The sequence below is a fragment of the Chiloscyllium punctatum genome, chromosome 16, assembly GCF_047496795.1.
Source record: "Chiloscyllium punctatum isolate Juve2018m chromosome 16, sChiPun1.3, whole genome shotgun sequence".
NCBI classification, from domain to species: Eukaryota; Metazoa; Chordata; class Chondrichthyes; order Orectolobiformes; family Hemiscylliidae; genus Chiloscyllium; species Chiloscyllium punctatum.
This window is the reverse complement of record NC_092754.1, coordinates 27,703,210-27,730,616: the sequence shown is the minus strand read 5'-3', so window position 1 is coordinate 27,730,616 and position 27,407 is coordinate 27,703,210. Positions and strand designations below refer to the sequence as shown.

General features: G+C 42.1%; 1 protein-coding gene across 6 annotated transcripts in view; it reads right to left on the bottom strand.

Annotated features, from left to right (window-relative positions):
- atp13a2 (ATPase cation transporting 13A2) overlaps nucleotides 1-27,407 on the bottom strand; it is a 131,346-nt gene that overhangs the window by 80,046 nt on the left and 23,893 nt on the right. The window contains exon 1 of one of the 6 annotated variants that reach the window (XM_072586598.1): nucleotides 11,099-11,166. The exons of 3 other annotated variants lie outside the window; for them this stretch is intronic. In XM_072586598.1, the coding sequence (XP_072442699.1) occupies nucleotides 11,099-11,108 (10 nt within the window). In that variant the 5' untranslated portion in view covers nucleotides 11,109-11,166. Of the gene's footprint in view, nucleotides 1-861; nucleotides 961-10,597; nucleotides 10,829-11,098; nucleotides 11,167-27,407 lie in introns of those variants that run through there. 2 more of the 6 variants (XM_072586599.1, XM_072586596.1) reach the window with 2 other exon arrangements.

The following is a 27,407-nucleotide window of genomic DNA, read 5'->3' as shown; positions in this document are numbered from 1 at the left end:
AAGTTGCACTACCAAGACAAAGCTAGCGATAAGACCAATTGTGTCACTGCAATTTTACTCAGTTACTACTTCCATACAAAATGGCCCTACAACCTTTTAGTCTTCATAAAACTCTTCTTTACTTATCCATTTCCAATTAAAAGAAATGCAAATTTAGAAATGGTTTATATACAGTCCAACTTCCTCCAACTGCTAGTGATGCACTTGAAATGCGTTCAGTGTCTCAATCCAAGTTCAAGATAATCAGAATGCTTGATACACAAAAATCTATTTCTGTGATAGATCTAAAACCTTTTCTCAAATGTAGTTACAATAATGGTTGATCTGAGGAACAGAGTTGTTGCCACAGTGCAGTTGGCAGTGGGGTGGAGTGCCGAGAAAGATCACTGCTCAGCATTCTCCAGGAAAAATGCTAAACTTCAAATTTCATGCCAGTACCATGGGTCTCTTTCATCTCAAAAAGAAAGCACTGTCGTCATCACTTACAGGCAAACTCTTCTCAACTTCCCTGACAAAACTGCAAAAAAAAAGAGAAAACAGAAGCGAGACTTCAAAATGCTCAGCATATGACCCTCTATGTGCTGAGGAACCAGCCATAAGAACTGCTCAGACAGTAAGTACTTAGCCATAAACATCCTGCACTGCTTCCTGAACATTTTCGTAGGCAGTTCACAGTTTTATTTAAAGTCTTTCCCATTATCGATTTCTTTACAAACAACTTCAGCTCATGATGCTTACCCCATATCACATGGCATCATTAACCCGCAGGACAAGATCCCAGGACCACAAAACTGTTGTTCTATCATACTGATTTATCAAGTAAACCTTAAAGCAATTAAATAATTGTTCTAAGTTTCCTACCCACGACGTCCATGGTCTCCGTTGTGAAGTGGAGCGCCACACTAATGTACAGTCCGTCAGTGGGATTCACACTGAATATTTTACAATGAGCGAAGAGTCAGATCCGGTCTCTGTTAGGAAACAATACACTCACAATATGACTAGTTCTTTAGAAGCACACTCAGGCTTGGTTTCTAGGAGATATTTATATTCTTATTGCGATAGAGTCAGCTTATCACAGAAACCAATCTTTGTAAACTGTCCTCATTTGTTTTTAGTAATTCCCATTTGTCTCATCTTTTCACAAAAACTTAAGAGTTCAGATTCTTTTTCCAGCTGTAAAGCAGACAGGATAACAGCTGGCCCTGGATGTTTTTGACCTCAACTTTAGTCACTTTGAAAAATACCATAAAAACTCTAATATACGAACAGAATTGTTCAGCTTCCAAATTATGATTTTGGTTACTCTAAGGCTGAAAATCCCCCTGCCAATTCTAGTCAGATTTTCCCTAAGTCTCACGATTATAGCTCTGGGGTCACCTTGTCCCTCACATTTGCACATTACATTTTCACATCAAAGCTCTCATTCTGCTGATGTGGATTTAAAGCAGAGGTTAAGACCATGTACTAGCATTTGCTGGCAGCAAGACAAAATGCACAAGCAGAGAGAAGTAGAGATAGGAGACACAGGAGAAAATGGCAACCTGGATTTTACATGGAGGAAAAGAAATAAGGATACCAAATGCTCACTGTTTTTGTGGAATCAGAGTCATTGAGAGGTGCTGTCTACCTGCAACTCCATTTTCAAGGAACTAGGAACCTGCACTCCAAGGTCTCTTTGTTCAGCAACATTCCCCCGGACCTTATCACTATGAGACAAGTCCTGCCCTGACTTGCCTTACCAAAATGCAATACCTCACATTTATCCAGATTAGATGTCATCTGCCATCAGCCCATTGGTCCATCCAATCAAGATCCCACTGTACTCTGAGAAAACTCTCTTCGCAAATCAGTGAATTTGAAGTCCATTAATATAAATGAAACACAGATGCAGCATTTGCCACCCATATGTGGCTAACCCACAAAAGCTTCAACCCCATGCCTTGTGAATAAATCTGCAATTAAAGTCCATGGAAGATGTTAGTTTGCAACAGTTACACGCTAGCTATCCTAGGCACAAGCCAGAAATGTTTGGAGCTACTGCATTCAGATGTAACCTTATTTTTAATAGTACAATCAGCTTTAATTACTTTCAGACAACCTTTCTGGCATCAAACTTTTAATTTTTCAAATATGGAGTCTCATTTCTTCAGAATTTAGTTCATACTGGATAGTTAAGTTTTTTAAAAAAATCTCAGTCAATCACATCTTCCACTTATTGCATTCTGCAGATAATTTCACAATGTATTATTATGCTCATTCTAATTTAGATATGCATCTCTCTAAGGATTCTCCAATCAGGTTAATTAAAGAGCTTTGCTGTTGCTTGTTCAGCTCACAAATTGATAGACCAACACGTTGGAAAAGATCTGAAAATCTTAAAAGCCTGTCTGCTGAACAATCTGTCTTTCACTGCTGGTGGAAAATCCAGTCCAATATGAGAATGTGATCCATGCAAGTTCATTAGCCTTTTTTTAATGCCTTTTAACTCAAAGGATTTAGGTGTTAATTTCATCCCATGGGAAAAATCTCAAAAGCCCCTGGATAAAGATAGCGATTGCACAGGACTAATATGAAGATCCAGTACTCTGTCTATCCAACAATGTTTTTAATGGGGAATTAAAACCAGGATTGGAATAAACTTCAAAAAAAAAAGGAGGTGCCAATCTGCAACAGCCTAAACTTTTTTCATCCAGGAATTTGCCTTTTTTGATCCAGTTCAGTTGCTCTCTGGACAGGTTTACTGAACCAGAATTCTAAAGTGATTACTGTTGTTCAAGAGCTAATGTCTTTGTGACCAAATTGTGGTGGATTTGGGTCCAATATAATTCACCAAATCTCAGGGCTGTCAAATAATCTGCTATATATTTTGCAGCATTTTCTGGTTACATTTACTAAGCATTACATAGATTTTAAGTTCACAGCACTGTCTCATGAGGAGAGGATGTGTAGGTTGGGCCTGACCCTGTTGGAATTTCAACAAATGTTAGGCAACCTTATTGAACTTTACAGGATTGCTCAAGGCCTTGACAGTGTAGATGAAGAAAGGTTGTTTCCCCCCCATGGAAAAGCCTAGGATAAGAAGCTATAATTTCAGAATAAGGTGTCACACATTTAAGACAAGGCTTAATTTCTTCTCTCCAAGGATAGTGAATCTGTGGAATTCTGTACTGGAAGGATCAGCTAAGATTTGATTGTTGAGGACATTCAAGGTTGAGTCAGATCTTTAACTAGTAAGGGAATCAAGTGTTATGGAGAAAAGATAGGAAAGTGGAATGGAGGATTATCAGATCAGCCATGAGCTCATTGAACGGCAGAGCAGACCTGATGGACTGAATGGCCTACTTCTGTTCTTATAGTCACTGCACCTTGGGCTACAGTATTGTTCTGTTAAAATGCTGAAGGGTCTCAAGAATGCAAAGGTACATGACATCTTGAATAACAAGATATCAGCACCATCAACTCCAGACGGAATCTGTAACCAACTTCTTGCATTCCATTCCTAAATAAAATAATTGAAGTTTCCCAGAAATCATTAATTCCAGCAGAATATTAAGCAAATCATTGAGTGAAATGTGAATTTGATTCCACCTTTCTGAAAAGGGACTGAAAGAACTGAAATATTATAATGTTGGGAAGAAACAAATAGATTTATAACTATTCAAAGTCTGTAAGAAGATTTGTAGCTCGGGTGCTCGTTGTGGTGGTTCTGTTCGTCGAGCTGGGAATTTGTGTTGCAGACATTTCGTCCACTGTCTAGGTGACATCCTCAGTGCTTGGAAGCCTCCTGTGAAGTGCTTCTGTGATGTTTCCTCTGGCATTTATAGTGGTTTGAATCTGCCGCTTCCTGTTGTCAGTTCCAGCTGTCTGCTGCAGTGGTCGGTATATTGGGTCCAGGTCGATGTGCTTATAGATTGAATCTGTGGATGAGTGCCATGCCTCTAGGAATTCCCTGGCTGTTCTCTGTTTGGCTTGTCCTATAATAGTAGCGTTGTCCCAGTCAAATTCATGTTGCTTGTCATCTGCTTGTGTGGCTACTAACGATAGCTGGTCGTGTCGTTTTGTGGCTAGTTGGTGTTCATGGATGCGGATCGTTAACTGTCTTCCTGTTTGTCCTATGTAGTGTTTTGTGCAGTCCTTGCATGGGATTTTGTACACTACATTGGTTTTGCTCATGCTGGGTACTGGGTCCTTAGTTCTGGTGAGTTGTTGTCTGAGAGTGGCTGTTGGTTTGTGTGCTGCTATGAGTCCTAGTGGTCGCAGTAGTCTGGCTGTCAGTTCGGAAATGCTCTTGATTTAGAACTATAGTCAATGTTCCTGTTCCTGTCTTTATTTTGTTGAATCCTTTATTGAAATGTCAACACATGTGCAAGAAGTCTGTTTAATTCTGCACACAGTTGGATTAATCACAGAAATTAAAAGCTCAACTTGAAGCATTTTTGTTTGCAATTTGTAAAAACTTCAGGAAAGGGAAAACAATGTGATCCCAATTCAAAGATGTAAAACTCTTTCATTTCAATTTCTTTCTTCTATTCCCTCCCTCTCCCAATCTCCTTTTTGGGGTACAGTTCCATACATTCACATCTGCCTTGGCCATATGGGACATTACCACACTCACCCAACTCTACAGAACTGATCATTCTTGCTCCACATAAGTTCTGCTTTCGTATCGCCACATGTTTACCCTGGTTTAAGCACACTCATCCACTAAATTACCTCAATTCATAACAGAGATGCAAAATGTCTCAAAACCATAGAGTAGCAAGGGAAAAGAAAATTGATATAAAACCACCAACAGTACAATCCATCCTGCAGAATATCCCTAAACAACATGTTTAGGCCACATACTTCCCAATGCCTATTTTTCTCCACTGACCCTTAAAAATTAGTAATTTTTCTTTATAATCTGAGCTCCTGCTCCACATCAGGCAGATTAAATTGTGAAATAGGAAGAAACTTTGGAAATAATGAGGAGATTTGACAGCACCTTTGACAAAACATTGACTTTTTGTCTGAAACGATCAATTCAGATGAAAAAGTAAAAGACATGAAAACATTAATTACACTTCTCTTTCAACTGATGCTGTCAGATCTGTTGAGTATTTCCAGCATTATTGGGTTTTAAATTTAAGATTTTCAATATCAGCCTTATTTTGCATTTATGTCACAAACACTTTGTTACCTGGATAAGTAAGCACACGAGCCACAAAAGAGGAAAAAAAATTGTCTTTCACCACCTCAGAACGTCCAAGAAGGTCATAGCCAAATACTTTTAAAACAGTGTGTTTCATATAGGAAACACAGCAACCAACTTGCACTCTGAAGGGTCCCACAATCGCCTAGACTTTTCTGCTCAATCCTAGGGTGTGGAATTTAGTCCCATGGCCTTCTGATCCCAACCAAGCTACAGCTGACAATACAAATAAAAAAGAAACATTAATTAATAGTAACCCTGTTTTCTATTAAAAGGATAGAATAAGTGGTGCAAAATGTCAACTCCCCTCATAACTTAAAGGGTGAATTTGTTAATTCTAGTCTTTATTCTGCCAAACAAACTTAAAATCGCATCTCTTAAATATCGCCTTGAAATCAAAATATGATTCAAGGGCATTTGCTGACATACAAGTTGAGCTTGGAGACAGATTATTTTTGCAAAAACATTTTATGGAGAATCAAGCAATGTGCACAATTTGCAGCAATCTACAATATAGATTATAGCCCAGGTCCCAAATCAAACTCAGCTAATTTACAAGCACAAAGTGCGATGGTCAAAATGAGAGATGTTTAGCATTTAGTAAAGGAACACTTTCCATTTCCAACAAGTGTCACCATCAAGCAGGTAAAAATTAAAATGTTCCTTCTACTCTGTATCAAACCCAACTATCAAAAACATACTTGCATTTTTAAAAATTCATTCATGGAATGTGAGCATCCTTGCCCATTCCCAATTCCCTCGACATCTTGAACCACTGCAATCCAGGTAGAGTAGCTGGACCCACATTGGTATTAGGGAGGGAGTTCCCCAACTTGATCCAGTGCTTTTAATGTCTGAAAATATCCCAAGACACTTCACAGGAGAGTGTTATCAAAAACTTAAGATACTATGGCAGATACGCTCAGTCACAATGGTAGATTTGGGGAACGGAGGCAAAACATAGGAGAGGCTTTAGGAGGGAACTCAAAAGCTTTGGGTCTTAACAGCTGAAGACAAAAATAGAATGTAGGGAAGTAGATGGTGACATCTTGAAAATGTCCATATTACAGAGGTGGTGGTGCTGGATGTTGTAGAATGCATTAAAGTGGATAAACCCCCAAGACCTAATAGGTGTATCCTAGAACTCTGTGGGAAGCTAGGGAAGTGATTGCTGGGGCCCTTGCTGAGATATTTGTATTATCAATAGTCACAGGTGAGGTGCCGGAAGACTGGAGGTTGGCTAACATGGTGCCACTATTTAAGAAAGGTGGTAAGGAAAAGCCAGGGAACTATAGACCAGTGAGTCTGACATTAGTGGTGGGCAAGTTGTTGGGGAGAATCCTGAGGGACTGGATTTACAAGTATTTGGAAAGGCAAGAACTGATTAGGGGTAGTCAACATGGCTTTGTATGTGGGAAATCATGTCTCATGAACTTGATAGAATATCTTTGAAGAAGTAACGTAGAGGAATGATGAGGGCAGAGTGGTGGACGTGATCTATATCGACTTCAGTAAGGTGTGCGACAAGGTTCCCCATGGGAGACTGGTTAGCAAGATTAGATCTCATGGAATACAAGGAGAACGAGCCATTTGGAGACAGAACTGGCTCAAATGGTAGAAGGTGGTAGTGGAAGGCTGCTTTGCAGACTGGAGGCCCATGACCAGTGGTGTGCCACAAGGATCAGTGCTGGGTTCACAAATTTTCATCATTTATATAAAAAAGTTTGGATATGGAAATAGGAGGTATAGTTAGTAAGTTTGCAGATGACACCAAAATTGGAGGTGTAGTAGACAGCGAAGGAGGTTACCTCATAGTACAACTAAATCTTGATCAGATGGGCCATTGGGCTGAGGAGTGGCAGATGGAGTTTAATTTAGATAAATGTGAGGTGCTGCATTTTGGAAAAGCAAATCTTAGCAGGACTTATACATTTAATGGTAAGGTCTTAGGGAGTGTTGCTGTCGAAAGAGACCTTGGAATGCTGGTTCATAGCTGCTCGTAAGTAGTGTCGCAGGTAGATCGGATAGTGAAGGTGGCATATGGAAAGCTCTCCTTTATTGATTAGGCCACTTTTGGAATATTGCGTGCAATTCTGGTCTCCTTCCTATCGGACAGATGCTGTGAAACTTGAAATGGTTCAGAAAAGATTTACAAGGATGTTGCCAGGATTGGAGGATCGGAGCTACAGGGAGAGGTGGAATAGGGTGGGGCTGTTTTCCCTGGAGCATCGGAGAATGAGGGGTGACCTTATAGAGGTTTATAAAATCATGAGGGACATGGATAGGGGAAATAGACAAAGTCTTTTCCCTGTGGTGGGAGAGTCCAGAACTAGAGGGCGTAAGTTTAGGGTGAGAAGGGGAAGATATAAAAGGGACCAAAGGGGCACTTTTTTCATGCAAAGGGTCATGCATGTGTAGAATGAGCTACCAAAGGATGTGGTGGAGGCTAGTACCATTACAGCACTTAAAAGGCAGCTGGATGGATATAAGAATAGGAAGGGTTGAGAGAGATATGGGCCAAGTGCTGGCCAAATGGGACTAGATTAGGTTAGGATATCTGGTCAGCATGGATGAGTTGGACTGAAAGGTCTGTTTCCATGCTGTACATCTTTATGACTCTTTGACAATGTTGAAATAATTAATTAGAGGATGCTCAATGGACCAGCATTGGAAGAGCAGGTATCTGTCAGAGGATTAGGAGCTAGAAGAGATTACAATCCACAGGAAGGTAGATACATCCGCAGTGCTGTTTCAAAGGGAATTTTACAAAATTGACCCAGGTAAGAGTAGAGTATTCCATCACATCCAGACTTGTGCCTTGAGCAAAGTGGACAGGCATTGAAGAGTCAGGAAGTTACTCAGCACTCTGTAAAACACTCTAAGTTACTCTGTAAAATATGTTACCATGTTGTGAGACACCCTAAATTTGTTGTTGAAAAATTGTTCAAATCATCAATAACAAACACATAAACAACAGTATATAGGCAGAGCAACAGTGCCTTCATTTTAAAAAATAAATTTGCTACTCATGAAACATTGGGGATGAGGCGCTACCGCAGATTAGGAAGTAGAGGTATGTTGAGAAAGAAGCCAAAAACGCAACAACATGCAAACACTGTGCCCTTGCAAAAACACTCTAGCGTACAGCAAGATTTCCCTAGAGTGGGGGAGTCCAGAACTAGAGGGCATAGGTTTAGGGTGAGAAGGGAAAGATATAAAAGAGTCCTGATGAAGGGCTTTTGCCCGAAACATCAATTTTCCTACTCCTTGGATGCTGTCTGACCTGCTGTGCTTTTCCAGCACCACTCTAATCTAGATATAAGAGAGACCTAAGGGGCAATTTAATTTCCACACAGAGGGTGGTACGTGTATGGAATGAGCTGCCAGGGGTGCTGATACAATTGCAACATTTGAAAGGCATCTGGATGGATATATGAATAGCAAGGGTTTAGAGGGACATGGGCCAAGCGCTGGCAAACAGGACTAGATTAGGTTGGGATATCTGGTCAGCATGGACGAGTTAGACCGAAGGGTCTGTTTCCATGCTGTACATCTCTATGACTCTATGTTAGATATACAGGGCTCCCTCATTTCACCCAGCTCCAAATCTCTTTAAAAGTACAACCTAAATGATAAAAGAACAAAACTGCTAACTCTACACCATTTATCACAATGGTACAATAGACACAGCATACTTCCTTGCTGTTATTCTCATGATCTCAGGACAACCACTGTTCCCAACAGTCACAATCAATCTTTGATTGAAGTGTAACATTCCAATCACCTTACTTATTTGACAGAGAGACAGTGAATGCAACTATTTTCATGGATGAGAATGGAATTAGCAAGGTTAGCATTTATCACCTCGCCCAATTGTTCTCAGTAGATGGCAATGAGTTAACTGAATCAGTTTGTGTGGTGTAGTCACGGTGTTGACAAGGCAGGATTCTAGACTTTAGACAATGATTCTACAAATTTCCAAATAACTTAACTGACCCAGGCATATATCAGATCTGCAGACAGATGCAGACACAGCAGTTTTGGATAACATTCAAAGATTCACTGCTCCACCTTGACAAATTATTGAAGGTCATAATTTTCCAGATCAATTAAAATTTTCTACTAGCAAGAAGTTTTTAACATAAATAAACATCCCATGTTGCTTCACATAAGGGAGTCAACTAAAACCTCATTCAAAAAAGACTTAGCAGAAGCTCCCTGATGCAAAAAGGTTAGCAAAACAGCATTTCAGAAAGTTTTTTTTATTCAAATGGGTATCATAGACAAATGCAAACAACTGTTGCCCACTCAAATAGAATGGAGTAGCTTGCTAAACTATTTCAGATTAAAAGGCAACCACATCGTTGTTGGTCTGGGGTCTGACCAAACTGAGTAAGGACACCAAATTTTCATCCCTGAAAGGATATTCGATGAATAATAATGAACCAGATGCACTTTTAACAACAATCTGGTAATTTCCTGGTCCCATTTTGATTTATTCCAAACTTTATTCATTGCTGAACTTAAATTTGCTAGCCATCATAATAGGATTTGAACACACATCTCTGGATCATTAAACCAGCATTTAGTTTACTAGTTTAGAAACATATCTACTATGCTATCAAATACCCCTCACACCCCCAGAGACCTAATGCAATTTTCCACAAGGAAAGAAGGAATTAGAGAATGCCAAGAGATTTCCAAATTGGAATAGTGTAGAAAACAGGCTTAAAATAAGACTGAATAAATTGGAGGAACTTGCAAAGCAATTGTGGAAAGAGGAAGTTAAGACCTAAAGACAAGGATATTGAATTCAGTGCAATGGAGGAAAGGATACAAGTAGATATTGGCAAGGGCTGCAATACAGTGAAATTTAATGTAAGATGAAATGTGGATGTTTCATTCACTCAGATTAATTTTAAACCTCTGTTAATGGACGACACACTCCAAAGATAAAAATTATGTTGCTAAATTTATGATAAATACTGTGGAAGAAAGCAACTAAGATAGTATCACACAGTGTCATGCACAGATAAATAGCTCTGATCTCTAATAGTCTTGTACAAGCTTATCTACTCTTGATACCCTTGAATTGGAAAAACAATTCCATAGAACACAGACAGTCCACATTACAATAAGTATTACTACAGACTTCTGTTCAGTTGTCTAGTACCAATGTTCAGACACAACTTAATCAGCATTACAAAAACAATGGACAGACTAGAAATTTGACTTCAAAAGTTACAAGTTCAGTATTCATCAGTGAATGGCACCAAACATGGATTCAGCAAAGGTGCCAAACCACACATATACTTAACAGAGCATAATTATTCATCTTAGTTCTCATACATTATTACTTAGATCGAAACAAAACAAACTACAAAGCAAGAATTGAATCAGTACCTTGTCTCTTCAACACAGATCTCAGTCACATTCCCAAATTCCTCTCTCGCTCAATCCCATCCCTTCTCATTCAGATCCCTTTGGATATTTAACGATAATTAAAAAGATGCTGTATAATACCGACTTGCTCCAGCCCATAAAGCATGGGTTCCAGACAACTAACGGATGGACTCACTACTGCATCCCTGCTAGCGAACCCGATAGGAGCAATGCGGCGACAACAAACATCCATCAGTGACAGGGTGAGGGTGGTGAGGGGGGGGGGGTGGTAGCCTGGGTGCAGTGTGGGCTGGTTTCAATCCATCACTGCAGCTTCTTCCCTGTGTGTTACTCAGGAGGCTCCGGGTGGGGAGCTGCTGATGGGGAACGAAACAAGATGCCGGACCATTCACTGAAGCAGCATCACCGGCTCCTACTGATAGCTCTGAGGCCTCCAGACTGCGCCCTATCCCTCGTTGCCCCTGTCTCACCGCCTCACCCAGGGACGTATCCCCCTCTCACCTGAACTCATCTTACACCGGCCGCCTCCGCCGCCCTCTTCATCGCGCTCGCCCAAAGCCGCGCCGTGCTGTGCGTCATCACGCAAACGCGCCACGCCGGGCATACTGCGCATATACGCCCCTTTGCAAAGGCCGCTGGGACTTGTAGTCTTCCCTGTAGAATTAGGCGACAGTGTAGAATTGAGAGTGTGGAGCTGGAAAAGCAACATCCGAGGAGCAGGAAAATCGGCGTTTCGTGCAAAAGCCCTTCATCAGGAATTGTAGAATTGTCCACTCAAACCAGGAACTGAAGAATGCCGTTTAGCTTTTCCATAGAATCCCTATTGAGGCCATTTGGCCCATTCAAAAAGCATTCCACCCCAGTAGCCCTGCATTTCCTATGGCTAATCCACCTAGACTGCACAGTACACAAAATTTAGCATAACCTATGCACCTAACCAGCACCTTTAGACTGTGTGAGGACTGCTGCTTCACTGTACCAGGAACCCAGGTTTAACCAGAGCATCCAGCAGATACCCACATAGACACAGGGAGAATATGCAAAGTCCACACAGACAGTTACCTGAGGCTGAAATTGAACCTGGGTCCCTGGTACGGTGAGGCAGTAGTATTAACCACTGAGTGACTATGCTAATTGTGGCAGATCCTTTATCTCGATATCACACTCCCAGTTTCTTTACATAACCTTTGATGCCTTTAAAATTGAGGAATGTATCTGTATCTTCCTTAAATTCAATGCAGTAAGCATAATTCCACATGCTCTATCTCTGGCAGGTTGTATATATTTTTAACCAAATATTTTGGCACACCTCTGGATCAAGTGGAACTTGAACTCAGGCCTCCCAACTCAGAGTTCGGAACACTGCTATCGCACAACAAAAGCCATTCATGAAAGATTGTATATCAATAATGCCTCCCCAACACTTCAACTCCCATACATAATTTCAGCACTACTATTTCTCAACTGAGGGGCAACGTTTTCATGCAAAGGATGGTACGTGTATGGAATGAGCTGCCAGAGGAAGTGGTGGAGGCTAGTACAATTGCAACAGTTAAAAGGCATCTGGATGGGTATATGAATAGGAAGGGTTTGGAGGGAAATGGGCCAGGTGCTGGCAGGTGGGACGAGATTGGGTTGGGATATCTGGTGGGCATGGACAAGTTGGACCGAAGGGTCTGTTGCCATGCTGTACATCTTTATGACTCTATGATCATCACATTGAATTGTCAGTAACTCATTCACACAGAATTGTAATCCTCAAAAAAAACACATGCAGCAACAGACAACGTTTTGTCAGACTGTTCCAAAATAATTTACAGCACCTGTAGTGTTTTTGAGGAGTATCAGCTAATATAGGGAACACATCAGCTAAGATGTCCAATGACCAACAACTTGCATTACATAGCACTTTATTATAATTAAAAATGTCAAGAAATGTCATAGCATTATGAAAGAAAATAGGTGTCTGACCCATAGGGGGCCATAAGTCTATTCTCACACATTAGAGGAATACAATTGGTGATTTGAGGGTCACCACGGCTCAGGCAAAGGAAAAGGTTAAGGAGGATAATCCATAATAACCTCAGGAATTGAACCTACACTGTTGGCATCACTGTGCATTGCCAATGTGCAAACCAGCCTCCGAGCCAATAAGATATTAGACAGCCAAATGCCTGGCCAAATAAGTAAGTTTCAAGGAGTGTATTTGAAACAAGTCCATGGAGGCTGGTATCCTGCCACCAAGTCACCCTTTACTTACACATGGAATATCCTTGACATTAATCCAACTCATTCAGAGGCAGCTCTCAGAATGATCAGAATCTCTGACACTCCTGCAAGGCTCCCAGATTGGACCAGATTAACATCCCCAATCAGGGAACTCATATTCTATGAGGTCTATCTGACTGACTTCATTAAAATCACTACTTCCTTAAAAGCAGAAAGAGAGATAAAGAAGCAGAAAAGTTAGGAATGAAATTCAGTGACTTAGGCAGGTGATAGCACAGTCACTAATGTTGGAGCAATTAAAATTAGGAATGCTCAAGAGGCTTTAATCAAAGACTGAGGATATATTAAAGGGTTGTACAGCTGAAGGGGATTACAGAATCAGAAAGGTGGGAGGCCTGAGAGGAATTAAAATAAGATGAGAATTTTAGAATTGAGGTATTATTAGCTGGTAATTATTGTAGGACAGTGAGCACAAAGATGATAGGTGAACAGGCCTTGACAGCAGACAAAGGACTAATAATGTCAGAGGTCAAAAGAAGTAAGCCATGGGTGAAGCTGGGTATCATCAGTGCTCATACAACACTAAAATATCCTTTGGTGATGTTGTCAAAGGGCAACATTCAGGTAAGAGCAAAAGATGTAAGACAAAATTAGGCCATTCATCTTAGTGAGTGAGCCCTGCCATTTAATGAGATCATGGCTGATCTGATAATCCACAATTCCACTTTCCTGCCTTTTTCTCCTAACTTGATCCTTTTACTGATTAAAAAGCTGTATTTTTCAAACTTGACTATGCTTAATTGTTCAGCTTTCATCAGGGCGGTGCTGAGAGATGATATAGGTTCTATGGAGCATGAGGTTGAATCTATTTGGGTGGAAATTAGGAATTCCAAGAAGAAGTTACTGTTAGGTGTAGTCTCTAGGCCACCAAATAATAACATCACATTGGGATGGGCAATAAACAAGGAAGTAACTAATGCCTGCAAAAATGGTACAGCTATTATCATGGGGGATTTTAATTGCATGTAGATTGGTCGAACCAGCTCGGTCAGAACCAGCCTTGAGGAGGAGTTTGTTGAGTATATCTAAGATAGTTTTCTTGAACAGCATGTAATGGAACCAATTAGGGAGGAATGAGTTGGAGGTGCCGGTGTTGGATTGGGGTGTACAAAGTTAAAAATCACACAACACCAGGTTATAGTCCAACAGGTTTAATTGGAAGCACTAGCTTTCGGAGCGCCGCTCCATCAGGTGGTTGTGGAGGACACAACTGTAAGACACAGAATTTATAGCAAAAATTTACAGTGTGATATAACTGAAATTATACATTGAAAAGTACCTTGATTGTTTGTTGAGTCTTTCATCTGTTAGAATACCATGATAGTCTCATTTCTTTCATATGTAAATCACAAAACCTTTTTTAAAAAGTTACATTCTCAGGTTGACTGTAACAACTGGTGTCAGCCAGATAATACGTTGAAGGTGTTAGCCCCCTGTGTTTCCTGTCTGTGCCAGTCAGTTTAGACTGATTCTAATCTAAAAAAGTGAGTTAACAGTCTTACATGGATTCCTGCAGTTTTTGAGCAAAGTACAATGTAACTCTGCAAGTACAAATTCACCCCACAAATGTATATGTAAATGTGTGCATGTGGGTTTGTATGTGTGTCTGTCTGTCTGTGGTGGGGGGTTGTGAGTGTGAGAGACAGTGTATTTGTGTGTATATGTGAGTATAAAGTGTCTAAGTCTGTGAGAGGGTGCATGTGTGAGTGTGTGTGTCTGTAGAAGTGCGAGTGTGTGTGTCTGAGTTGGAGGGTTGTGAGTGTCTATGAGGGAGAGTGTATATGGGTGTATGAGTGTAAAGTGGTCTAAGTCTGTGAGAAGATGCATGTGTGAGTGTGGGAGTGTGTGTGTTTGTGTGTGTGTATAGTGTATGGTGGTCAGCTGTAGTGTGACATGAACCCAAGGTCCCGGTTGAGGACCTCCCTATGGGTACGGAACTTAGCTATCAGCCTCTGCTCAGCCACTTTTCGCTGCTGCCTGTCCTGAAGTCCGCCTTGAAGGATGGTCACCCAAGGTACACGATCGAATGTCCTGGGCCGCTGAAGTGCTCCCCAGCTGGGAGAGAACGCTCCTGTCTGTTGACTGTTGTGCAGTGCCCATTCATCCGTTGCCATAGCCTTTGCTCAGTTTCCCAAATGTACCATGCCTCAGGGCATCCTTGCCTGCAGCGTATAAGATAGACAACGTGGGCTGAGTCAAATGAGTACCTGCCACGTACATGGTGGGAGGTGTCTCCACATGTAATAGTGGTATCCATGTCCACATTCTGACACGTCTTGCAGCGCCTACCATGACAGGGTTGAATGGAGTTGTCCTGAAAGCCAGGCAGTTTGCTACGAACAATGATCTGTTTGAGATTTGGTGGTTATTTAAAGGCGAGCAGTGGAGGTGTGGGGAAGGTCTTGGCTAGGTGCTCATCCTCATTGATAATGTGTTGCAGGTCACGAAGAACATGGCATAGTTTTTCAGCTCCTGGGAAGTACTGGACAACGAAGGGTACCCTGTCAATTGCAGCCCGTGTCTGTCTCCTGAGGAGGTCATTATGGTTCCTTGCTGTGGCACGTCAGAACTGGGGGTCGATGAGTTGAGCATTGTACTCTGTTCTTATGAGGCAATCCCTGAGTACTTCCAGGTGCCCGTCACGTTCCTCCTCATCTGAGCAGATCTAGTGTACACGTAGGGCTTGTACATGGGAGATGTCTGTTTTAATATATTTTGGGTGGAAGCTGGAGAAGTGTAGCATTGTGAGGTTGTCTGTGGGTTTGCAGTAGAGTGTGGTGCTGAGGTGTCCATCCTTGATGGAGATGCATGTGTTCAAGAATGAGACAGATAGTCAAGAGTAGTCCATGGTGAGTTTGATGGTGGGATGAAACTTGTTGATATCACAGTGTAGTTTTATCAATGACTCCTCGCCACGGGTCCAGAGGAAGAAAATGTCATCAACGTACTTGGTGTATAATGTTGATTGGAGATCCTGCATAGAAAAGAAATCTTGTTCGAACCTGTGCATGAAGATGTTGGCATATTGGGGTGCAAATTTGGTCCCCTTGGCTGTTCCATGTGTCTGGATGAAGAACTGGTTGTCAAAGATGAAGACGTTGTGATCTAGGATAAAGCGGATGCATTGTAGGACGGTGTTTGGAGATTGGCAGTTGTTGGTGTTGAGTACTGAGGCTGTTGCTATGGTGCAATCATTGTGGGGATGGTGATGTAGAGTGCTGAAACGTCCATTGTGATGATGAATGTTCCCAGTTCAACTGGTCCATGGGTGCTGAGTTTCTGTACGAAATCCGTAGTGTCGTGACAGAAGCTTGGGGGATCCCTGTACAATGGGTTTCAAGATGCCTTCAACATAGCCGGAGAGATTCTCACACAGGGTCCCATTGCCTGATACGATGGGACGTCCTGTTGTATTGGCTTTGTGTATCTTTGGAAGGCAGTAGAAGTTGCCTACACGAGAAGTACATGGGATGAGGGCACGTAGGGAACTCTGAAGGACTGGATCCAAAGTCCTGATCAATGTGTTTAATTCACGGGTGTGTTCTTTGGTCAGATCAGCTGGTAGTTGCCTGTAGTGTTCCTGGTTGTTCAGTTGTTGGTACACTTCCTTGCAGTAATCTGTTCTATTCTGAATGACAATGGCTCCTCCTTTATCTGCTGGTTTGATAACAATGTTGTGATTGGTTTTGAGAGCCTGTATGGCGTTGTGTTGTGAACGGGTGGTGTTTTGCTCTAAATTGTGGGTACGGCTGATGAATCTGACATTTCTATATTTCCTGACAGTTTGAGCATACATGTCAAGCCCAGGGCAGCGGCCCTCCGGTGAGGTCCATGTTGACACCTTCTTTGGTCGCTCCTCTACAGATCCCTGTGATGACTGTTCCAGTTCATCAGTGGGCTCGTTGGGATCACTGCCGGCACCTTGAAAGAATTCCCAGAGTCTCATTCATCTGATGAACTCCTCCGTGTCTGCTGCAAGAACCAAGTGGTCCATTTTGGTGGTGGGGCAGAAGTTGAGACCCCTGCTCAGGATGTCAATGTTTTCCGGTCAAAGGGTGTGGTCCGATAAGTCGATAATCGACTTCCCCTCAGTGATAATATTATCCACTGTAGCGCCAGGGTGGCCTTTGCTACTACTGGTGAGAATGCCAAGTTTCTCCAGTTTTTTGTTCTCGGTGTGCATGTACGTGGTGTAGTTTTGTCGCCTTGTCTGTTTGGCAATGTCGCGAAATTGTACTGCTGTATCCTGAGCGCAGGATGAGAGTGTGAACTCCATCTGAATTTCAAGGTTGTGGCACCTGCTGTAGAGTTGGTGCATGAGATGATTAAGGAGTTTGTGAGAGGGGCGGTGGCAAAGTCTCTCTGCGTGGTCTGTGTTGTAGGTCGACTTGAGTGGGTTCATGATCCGTAATCCTTTTGGGATCTTTCCTGCTTGCCTGCATTTCTGTAGAAACTTGATGTCTGTGTCGATATGCGCGATCTTCTTGGAGATCCTCTCCACTTTAAGCCAGCAGTTAGTGGTGTCGATCGCAGTCATGATTTGGAGGTGCCAGTGTTGGACTGGGGTGTACAAAGTTAAAAATCACACAGCACCAGATTATAGTCCAACAGGAAGGAAGCTCTCTTAGATCTGCTCCCAAGTCATCAGACAGGAATAATTAATGACCTCATAGTCAGGGATCCTCTTGGAAGGAGTTAAATCACAAGCTTTCAGAGCACAGCCCTTCATTAGGAGACTCCGAAAGTTTGTGATTTCAAATAAAACTGTTGGACTATAATCTGGTGTCGTGTGACTTCTGACTTTGGCACATTTGACTAGTAATGTCCAGCATGGTTCTGTGTGAATGCCTCGTATTCAAAACTTCCAATGGCACTATGATAAGTCACATTGTGAGTGACATGGATAAAAAGATCAAATTACGAATTACAAAGAAATATTGTGGTAGACAGTGTCTGGAATGAGAGTAAGGTGGAGGCAGGTTCAATCAAGACAAATGGAAATAAATTGCTACTTGAAAGGGAAACGATGTGCGGGGTTAACAGGGAGAAATTGGGAGAATGGCACTAAATGAATTGTTTGGTTAGAAAACCAATGTGGTCGTTCTGTGCTGTGACAATTCTGTGGTTCTGTTTCTGTCTCCATGGATGCTTCCAGGCCTACTGGGCTTTTCCAGCACTTTCTGTTTTTGTGTCAGATTTCCAGTATCTGAAAGTCTATTGTTTTTATTAAAAAGTGACAGCTTAAAAATGCCAATCAGAATATTGAAACATAAAGTTCTCTGAAAATGTTTGCATTTTAACATTAAAATCAAATTAATTTTAAATATAATTATGTATAATTAATGTATTCTGAATCAAAGTAAAGGAAAACTGAAATCACGTGTCAATTTTAAACAGACTTCCCAGAATTGACTCTCCACATTAAACATTTCCATTCCAAATTAGGGAAATGTATCCTCTGACTCTCTTGATAATGCAACAGCTCACACATATATTCTGTCTTTAATGTAAGAAATGGATACAGACAGTTTACTATAGAGTTATCAAATAAAATTTGATACTGAGCCAGCTAAGGAAGGAGTCAACTATCTATACTTCCATAGTTGCCAGTGTTTAGGTTCACAAAACCCTTTATCTATGCTTGTAGTTTGGAATTGCTGAATAGAATTAACCCATCTACCTTGGTGTTCCTGCCAGTCATAAATTATCCACCACACCCTAGTTTGTGCATCCACATAGACACACACTTTCAGTGAAGCAGAGCAGCTGTCAGAGTGGAGAAAGGTCAGAATGAACTCCAAAATGAACTCACAAATTACTGGTTGTGAGACGTACGCAATGAAACTTGTTGGGACTCTGACAATTTCGTAACACCATTTCTGAAATAAAAGAAAGGGGAAAGACTAAGACAGGTTAGCAGAGTACGTACTCACATTCAGGGCCTTATAATCCACATGGGGCTACAGTTTCAAAGCCACTAAAGTGAGTCTGGGGTGTCTGTTAATTACAGAATATTCAAATGTCTTTCTTCAGATCAAAAGTAATTTTGAAATTCAGAATGGGTTTGAATGTTTGGCTGCTGAACATTCAACTATTTATAAATAATCCAAAACATTTCTGAAGAGTTCCACAGTTTTTGGCTCATGTTGTCTTTACTGACTCTTTGTTACAACAAAGAGTCAGTTACTATCCAATTCTAACTCCACAGCCCTCTATTCTGTTCAAATGTGTATCATTTTTCTTTTAAACATGCAATTTTCTCTGTCTCAACCACTCCCTATAGAAATGTTCCGTATTCCAACAATGTTCTATATAAAGAAATTTCTCCGACTCTCCTGCCTGTTCAATGATAATATTTTTTACCCTCACAACAATGACAGCAACTTGTATTTGTATAATGCATTTAACGTCAGAGATTAAGACCAGACAGCAACACCAAAAGTCACAGCATGACTCACATAGGGAATCTTCAAGCGGTCAGAATTAGAGGGAGGCAGATCTATTGGATGGTTGTGGGGGTGGAGAGAATCACAGTGGGTAGAGATGAATCATAGAATCCCAACAGTGAGAAAGCAGGCCGTTTGGCCCATCAAGTCCCCATAAAGAGCTTCCCACCCAGCCCCAGCTCCTACTCTATCCCTGTAACCCTGCATTTGCCATGGCTAATCCACTAATCCAGGCCTTGGATGCTGCCTGAACTGCTGTGCTCTTCCAGCACCACTAATCCAGAAGTAATTACACTGGCACCACTCCCCACCTCTTCCTCCGCTACATTGATGACTGCATTGGCGCCACCTCGTGCTCCCGCGAGGAGGTTGAGCAATTCATCAACTTCACCAACACATTCTACCCTGACCTTAAATTTATCTGGACCATCTCTGACACCTCCCTCCCCTTCCTGGACCCCTCCATCTCCATTAGTGATGACCGACTTGACACTGACATTTTTTTACAAACCCACTGACTCCCACAGCTACCTGGATTACAACTCTTCCCACCCTATCTCTTGCAAAAATGCCATCCCGTATTCCCAATTCCTCCGCCTCCGCCGTATCTGCTCCCAGGAGGTCCAGTTCCACCACAGAACACACCGGATGGCCTCCTTCTTTAGAGACCGCAATTTCCCTTCCCACGTGGTTAAAGATGCCCTCCAAAGCATCTCGTCCACATCCCGCACCTCCGCTCTCAGACCCCACCCCTCCAACTGTAAAAAGGACAGAATTCCCCTGGTGCTCACCTTCCACCCCACCAACCTTTGCATAAACCAAATCATCCGCCGACATTTCCGCCACCTCCAAACAGACCCCACCACCAGGAATATATTTCCCTCCCCACGCCTTTCCGCCTTCCGCAAAGACCGTTCCCTCCGTGACTACCTGGTCAGGTCCACGCCCCCCTACAACCCACCCTCCCATTCTGGCACTTTCCCCTGTCACCGCAGGAACTGTAAAACCTGCGCCCACACCTCCCCCCTCACCTCTATCCAAGGCCCTAAGGGAGCCTTCCACATCCATCAAAGTTTCACTTGCACATCCACTAATATCATTTATTGTATCAGTTGCTCCCGATGCGGTCTACTCTACATTGGGGAGACTGGGCGCCTCCTAGCAGAGCGCTTTAGAGAACATCTCTGGGACACCCGCACCAATCAACCACACCGCCCTGTGGCCCAACATTTCAACTTCCCCTCCCACTCTGCCGAGGACATGGAGGCCCTGGGCCTCCTTCACTGCCGCTCCCTCACCACCCGACGCCTGGAGGAAGAACGCCTCATCTTCCGCCTCGGAACACTTCAACCCCAGGGCATCAATGTGGACTTCAACAGTTTCCTCATTTCCCCTTCCCCCACCTCACCCTTGTTCCAAACTTCCAGCTCAGCACTGTCCCCATGACTTGTCCGGACTTGTCCTACCTGCCTATCTCCTTTTCCACCTATCCACTCCACCCTCTCCTCCCTGACCTATCACCTTCATCCCCTCCCCCACTCACCCATTGTACTCTATGCTACTTTCTCTCTCCCACCTCCCCCCCACCCTCCTCTAGCTTATCTCTCCACGCTTCAGGCTCACTGCCTTTATTCCTGATGAAGGGCTTTTGCCCGAAACGTCGATTTCGAAGCTCCTTGGATGCTGCCTGAACTGCTGTGCTCTTCCAGCACCACTAATCCAGAACCGCTAATCCTGTTGAGGTAGGGGATGTAAGTGGTTGGATTCACAGATGTGATCAATGGGAGAGAATGATTGACAATAGAACAGTGAGGAGTGGGAGTCAGGACTGGAGGTTGAGGTATTTGAGATGTGATAGCTAAGGGCGACTATGACAGTGCATAGTCCATAGTTTGAAGACAAGTAACTCTACAAATTGCCTACATTTAAAGTTTGAAGAATCTCAAAGCAGGTTGTTTGTCACAAGAGACAATATCTCCTGCAATAGCAGATTACCCATAATTGCAGTTAACTTAACCTTTGTTTAAATAGTATGTTTCCAAAACTAAAAATAGGCACATCAACATCTAGTGGGACATTTAAACTGAAAAGTCTAGATGAATTTGGATAGTTCAGATTAAATGTTTGAGATGAAAATGACCACATAGAAATCACAGGTTTAAGTGCATGGTCCAGCAGTATTTATTATTTTTATAAAGAGAATTGTAATATTCTAGGAGTATTTCTATTGGAGCAGCAAAGACTAAGAAGAAAATTGACTGAAATATAGTTAAGGGGTTTAAATAAGTAAATAGTACTTTGTCTGTCTGGTTGAATAGCTAACAAAACTAATTCTCAGCCCCCAATGTCCTTGTAAACTACTGCTACAACTCCAACCTCCTTTTCCTTCCTGTATTTTAAAAATCACATTATCTCTCAATTTCATTTTTAAATATGTTTCATTTTTAAAAATTCATTCATAGGATATGGGTGGATATCACTACCTAGGCCAGAATTTATTGCCCTACCTAAAAGCCCATAGGCCAGTTAAAAGTCAACCATATTATTGTGGATCTGGAGACACATGTTGGCCAGACCAGGTAAGGATGACAATTTGGAGGAAGTGAGGACTGCAGATGCTGGAGATCAGAGGCTAAGAGTGTGGTGCTGGAAAAGCACAGTCAGTCAGGCAGCATCCAAAGAGAAGAAGAATCAATGTTTCAAGAATAAGCCCTTCCTCAGGAGGTAATTTTGCAATATCAACAATAGCTTCACAGTCATCATAAGACCCTTAATTCCAATTTTTATTTTAATTCAAATTTCATCATCTGTTACAGTGGGATTTGAACCTGGGGCCCTGAAACATTCTGGAAACTCTATGCTCATATCCCTCAAATCAGGCTTCTGTCCTGTTGACATTGATGTCACCCAGCTCTACCCCATCGTCAACTCTTCTGATTCTTCCTCATTGCAGAAATATCAGACTGCTTACTTGAAGAGCAGAAATCCTCTTTGATTATTAGAAAAATTCAGCCGCTGTTTATCATCCTCACTCCAAACTGCAGTCCCTAGCTATGGACTCCATCCATCTCTTGCTGGCTGAGAATATTCACAATATCATACTTCACCCTGAGATTTTCCACCACCTTTCTGTTCCATCACGAAAACTGCCTACAAGACTTCAATGAACTTTCCTCCTTTCTCAGTTCCTCATCCATACTTTTCTTATTTGCTGATTCTACTATTATAGCCAACTTCTGTCTATCCTAGCACGTTTTATCTTCCATAAACTTGAGCTCATCCGAAACATTGCTGGGATTGGCTGAGTTCTATATTGTAATTCTAGACATTTTCTGATTAGCCTGTTCAGAGTTGCTATTACACACCTCTAGAGCAGGAAGACCTCAACCTGGGATTCCTAGTTCTGAGATAGTGTCCCTACCACAGGACCACAATAGCCCTTTCAGGATTGAGCTGGGGACCTTTACATCTTCATTCGAATACATTCCCAAATTAGCTTTATCAGTTGATTGTGTTGTAATTTAATGGTAAAGCCACAAGGATAGAGTGATTAGATTCCTAATAGTATGGAAACAGGTCCTTTAGCCCAACAAGTCCACGCCGACCCTCCGAAGAGGAACCCACCCAAACCCATTGCCCTACCCTATTTTTACCTCTGACTAATGCACCTAACACTTTGAGCAATCTAGCATGGCCAATTCACCTGACCTGTACATCTTTGGATTGTGGGAGGAAGCCGGAACACTCGGAGGAAACCCACGCAGACATGAGGAGAATGTGCAAACTCCACACAGACAGTTGCCCAAGGTGGGAATCAAAGCCAGGTCCCTGGCGCGGTGAGGCAGCAGCACTAACCACCGAGCCACCATGCGTGGTGGCATGGTGTAAAGGTAACAATCTCTCCCTCAATGTCAGCAAAACTAAAGAGCTGATTATTGACTTCAGAAAGCAAGGAGGAGGGCACAATCCTATCTACATCAATGGAACTGAGATGGAGATGGTCGAGAACATCAGGATCCTAGGAATGATGATCACCAACAATCTGTTCTGGATCACCCATGTTGACGTAATGGTAAAGAAGATGCCTCTTCTTCCTCAGGTGGCTAAGAAAATGTCCATAAGGATCCTCACCAACCTTTACAGATATACCAGAGAAAGTATTCTATCCAGATGCATCACGGCTTGGTACTGCAATTGCTCTGCCTGGGACCACAAGAAACTACAGGGAGTTGAGAAGACAGGCCAGACCATTATGCAAACCAACCCCTGCATCCATTGAGTCCATTTATACTGTTGCTGCCTCGGAAAGGCCGCCAATATCATCAAAGGCCCTTCCCACCCCAGTTATGCTCTTCCAACCTCTTCCATCAGGCAGAAGATACAAAAGCTTAAACACATGTACCAGCAAGTTCAAGAACAGCTTCTTCCACTTGTTATTAGACGTCTGAATGGACCTCTCAAATTTTAAATCTAATGTTGATCTTGATCTTAATGCACCTTCTTTGCAGCCATAACTGTATTCCTCGCTCTGTTCAATCACCCTCTGATCTTTGTATGTTATGATCTCCCATTACTGCACACAAAACAGAACTTTTCACTGTACCTAGATACGTGTGACAATAATGTATCAAATCAAATCAAGGCTCTTGTGCACCCTCTGCTGGTTGCGTATGATATTTTGTATGCTCTCTGCTTGCTGACCTTTCAGAGAGTTTTCTGAGAATCATCAAATAATGTACAGGATGTCATTGTATTCAGGCTGGTGCCAGATTTTCGAAAGGACCTATCTTTCCAATTGAAACTATCTATTCTAATCCAATTTCCTTCTCTTTCCTGATAGTCATATTTTTAAAACATGTATGCAATTAAATTTAAAGCTATGGTAAAATATATTTTTGCTCAATAATTACTACTTGAAGGCATTCCAAACTCAAGCACCATCTGAAGCTCCCAGGCCCCTATTTCCCATGTGTTCACAGGAACTGGCCAGCTCTTGAAGTCCGGATCAGGTTCAGTCTGTAGCTTCCTTCGGGTTGCAATTTTATTAATTCCCACACGCTTCATTTTTAAAAAATTCATTCACGGGATGAGGGCACCACTGGCCAGGCAGCATTTATAGCCTCTTCCTAACTGCCCATAGGGCAACTAAGAGTCAACCACATTGCTTTGGGTCTGGAGTCAGATGTAGACCAGACCAGGTAAGGATGGCAGTTCCTTTACAAAAGGGATATTAGTGAACCAGATGGGGTTTTTCTAACAACTGATTCATGGTTATCATCAGATTCTTAATTCCAGATTTTTTATTGAATTCAAATTCCACCACCTACCACAGATGTGATTTGAACTCAGGTCCGCACAACATTATTTAGGTATTATTTGGATAATACCACTAGGCCATCACCTCCCTTTAAGCATCTGTTAACATTTCGCAAAGTGCTGAACTGTACTCAGTGTTCTGCCAACTTCCTCAGTAAAATTCAGGAACTGCTTCCCCAGGAAGTTTATTGATCTATTAAACCTGTAACACTGCAATGTGACAGATGGTTTGGTGTTATAGTGGTCCGCTACCATATCTCAGTTTGTCAAAATATATTGACGCAAGAGTTGCTGGGTAGGATAACTCTTCCTGATGCTGAAAGTCAGGACCTCACAAGTGGTCAGGAGAATGACTTTTTTTCTTGATCCCCTTCTATCCCATTGGCCTGAAAAATGTATTTCATCCTTTCAGTGTACTGGGTCCAATCCTCCACACCCGAATCATTAGGTCCCAGTTTCCCAAACATCTGCATTTTCCAATGACTCCTCATCACAGTCTTGGGGTTTGTTGAAAGTCAAGACTGTTCTAAATGTTTCTTTACCCTTGTCACCAATGTAATAACTCAGGAGTCCCACATGGAAGGGAACAATGTTTATTCTTTGGTATAATGTCTATACCAAAATAGACCCACTACTCATGGTGTGTGTAGGCTGGTCCCTGCAGCTGAACATTAAGAAAAGGAGTCAGTAAGGCAAAGAGGGGATGTGAGATAGCATTGGCAGATAATGTTAAGGATAATCCAAAGAGATTCTGCAAAGACATTATGAGCAAGAGGGTAACTAGAGAGAGGGTATGGTCTCTTAAAGATAAAGGAAGTTGTCTTTGTGTTGAACCCCAGGAGATGGGAGAAATACTAAATGGTTATTTTGCATCAATTTTTCCGTGAACAAAGAAACAGAGTCTAGAGAATGCAGAGAAATAAACTTTGATGTTTTAAAAAAAAAGTTCACATTACAGAAGAGAAGTTTGGGGAGGTCTTAGAGAATATAAAGGTGGATAAATCTCCAGGACCTGATCTAATGTATCATAGAACGTTTTGGGAAGTAAGGGAGGAAATTGTGAGACCTCTTGCAGAAATATGTACATAATCTGTAACTCCAGGTGAGGTGCCTGCTAACTGGTGTATGAAATAATTTTTTCATAGATTTCCTGAAGCCCATCACTATTCCATTCTTGTCCTTTTTCCTACCCAATGACCATTTAAATGCCTTTAAAGTTGGCGAGTCTACTACTGTTGCAGGCAGTGCATTCCACTCCCCTACTACTCTCTGAGTAAAGAAACTACCTCTGACATCTGTCCTATATCTATCACCCCTTAATTTAAAGCTATGTCTCCTCGTGCTAGCCATCGCCATCCAAGGAAAAAGGCTCTCACTGTCCACCCTATGTAACCATCTGATTATCGTATATGTCTCAATTAAGTCACCTCTCAACCTACTTTCTAACAAAAACAGCCACAGGTCCCTCAGCATTTCCTTGTAAGACCTTCCCTCCATACCAGGCAATGTCCTAGTAAATCTCCTTTCCAAAGCATCCACATCCTTCCTATAATGCAGTGACCAGAACTGTACGCATTACTCCAAATGTGGCCGCACCAGAGTTTTGTACAGCTGCAGCATGATCTTATGGTTCTGAAACTCAAACCCTCTACCAATAAAAGCTAACACACCTTATGCCTTCTTAATAACCCTATCAACCTGGATGGCAACTTACTGGGATCTATGTACCTGGACACCAAGATCTCTTTGCTCATGTACACTATCATGAATCTTACCATTAGCCCAGTACTCTGCATTCCTGTTACTCCTTCCAAAGTGAAACACCTCACTCTTTTCCACATTAAACTCCATTTAGCACCTCTCAGCCCAGCTCTGCAGCTTATCTATGTCTCTCTGTAACCTACAACATCCTTCGTCACTATTCACAACTCTACCGACCTTAGTGTCATCCACAAACTTACTAACTCATCCTTCTATGCCCTCATCCAAGTCTTTTATACAAATGACAAACAGCAGTGGCTGCAAAACAGATCCTTGTGGCACACCACTAGTAACTGAACTCCAGGATGAACATTTCCCATCAACCGCAATCCTGTGACTTCGTACAGTTAGCCTATTTCTGATTCAAACCACTAAGTCACCCTCAATCCAATGCCTCCGTATTTTGTCCAATAGCCTACCATGGTGAACCTTATCAAATACCTTACTGAAATCCATACACACCACATCAACACCTTTACCCTCACCCGCCTGTTTGGTCTCCTTCACAAAGACCTCAATAAAGTTTGTGAGGCATGACCTACCCTTCACAAAACCATGTTGACTATCCCTCATCAAATTATTCCTTTCTAGATGGTTGTAAATCCTCTCTCTTATAACCTTTTCCAACACTTTACCCACAATCGAAGAAAGGCTCACAGATCTATAATTTCCAGAGTTGTCTCTACTCCCCTTCTTGAACATGGGAACAACATTTGTAATCCTCCAGTCTACTGGCACTATTCCTGTCAACAATAATGACATAAAGATCAAAGCAAAGGCTTGGCAATCTCCTCCCTACCATCCCAGAGAATCCTAGGATAAATCCCATCTGGCCAGGGGACTTCTATATTTACACTTTCCAGGATTGCTAACATCTCCTCTTTATACTCCTCAATCCCATCTAGTCTAGTAGCCTGTATCTCAGTATTCTCCTCCACCCATTGTCTTTTCCTAATGTGAATACTGATGAAAAGTGTTCACTTAGTGCTTCCCCATCT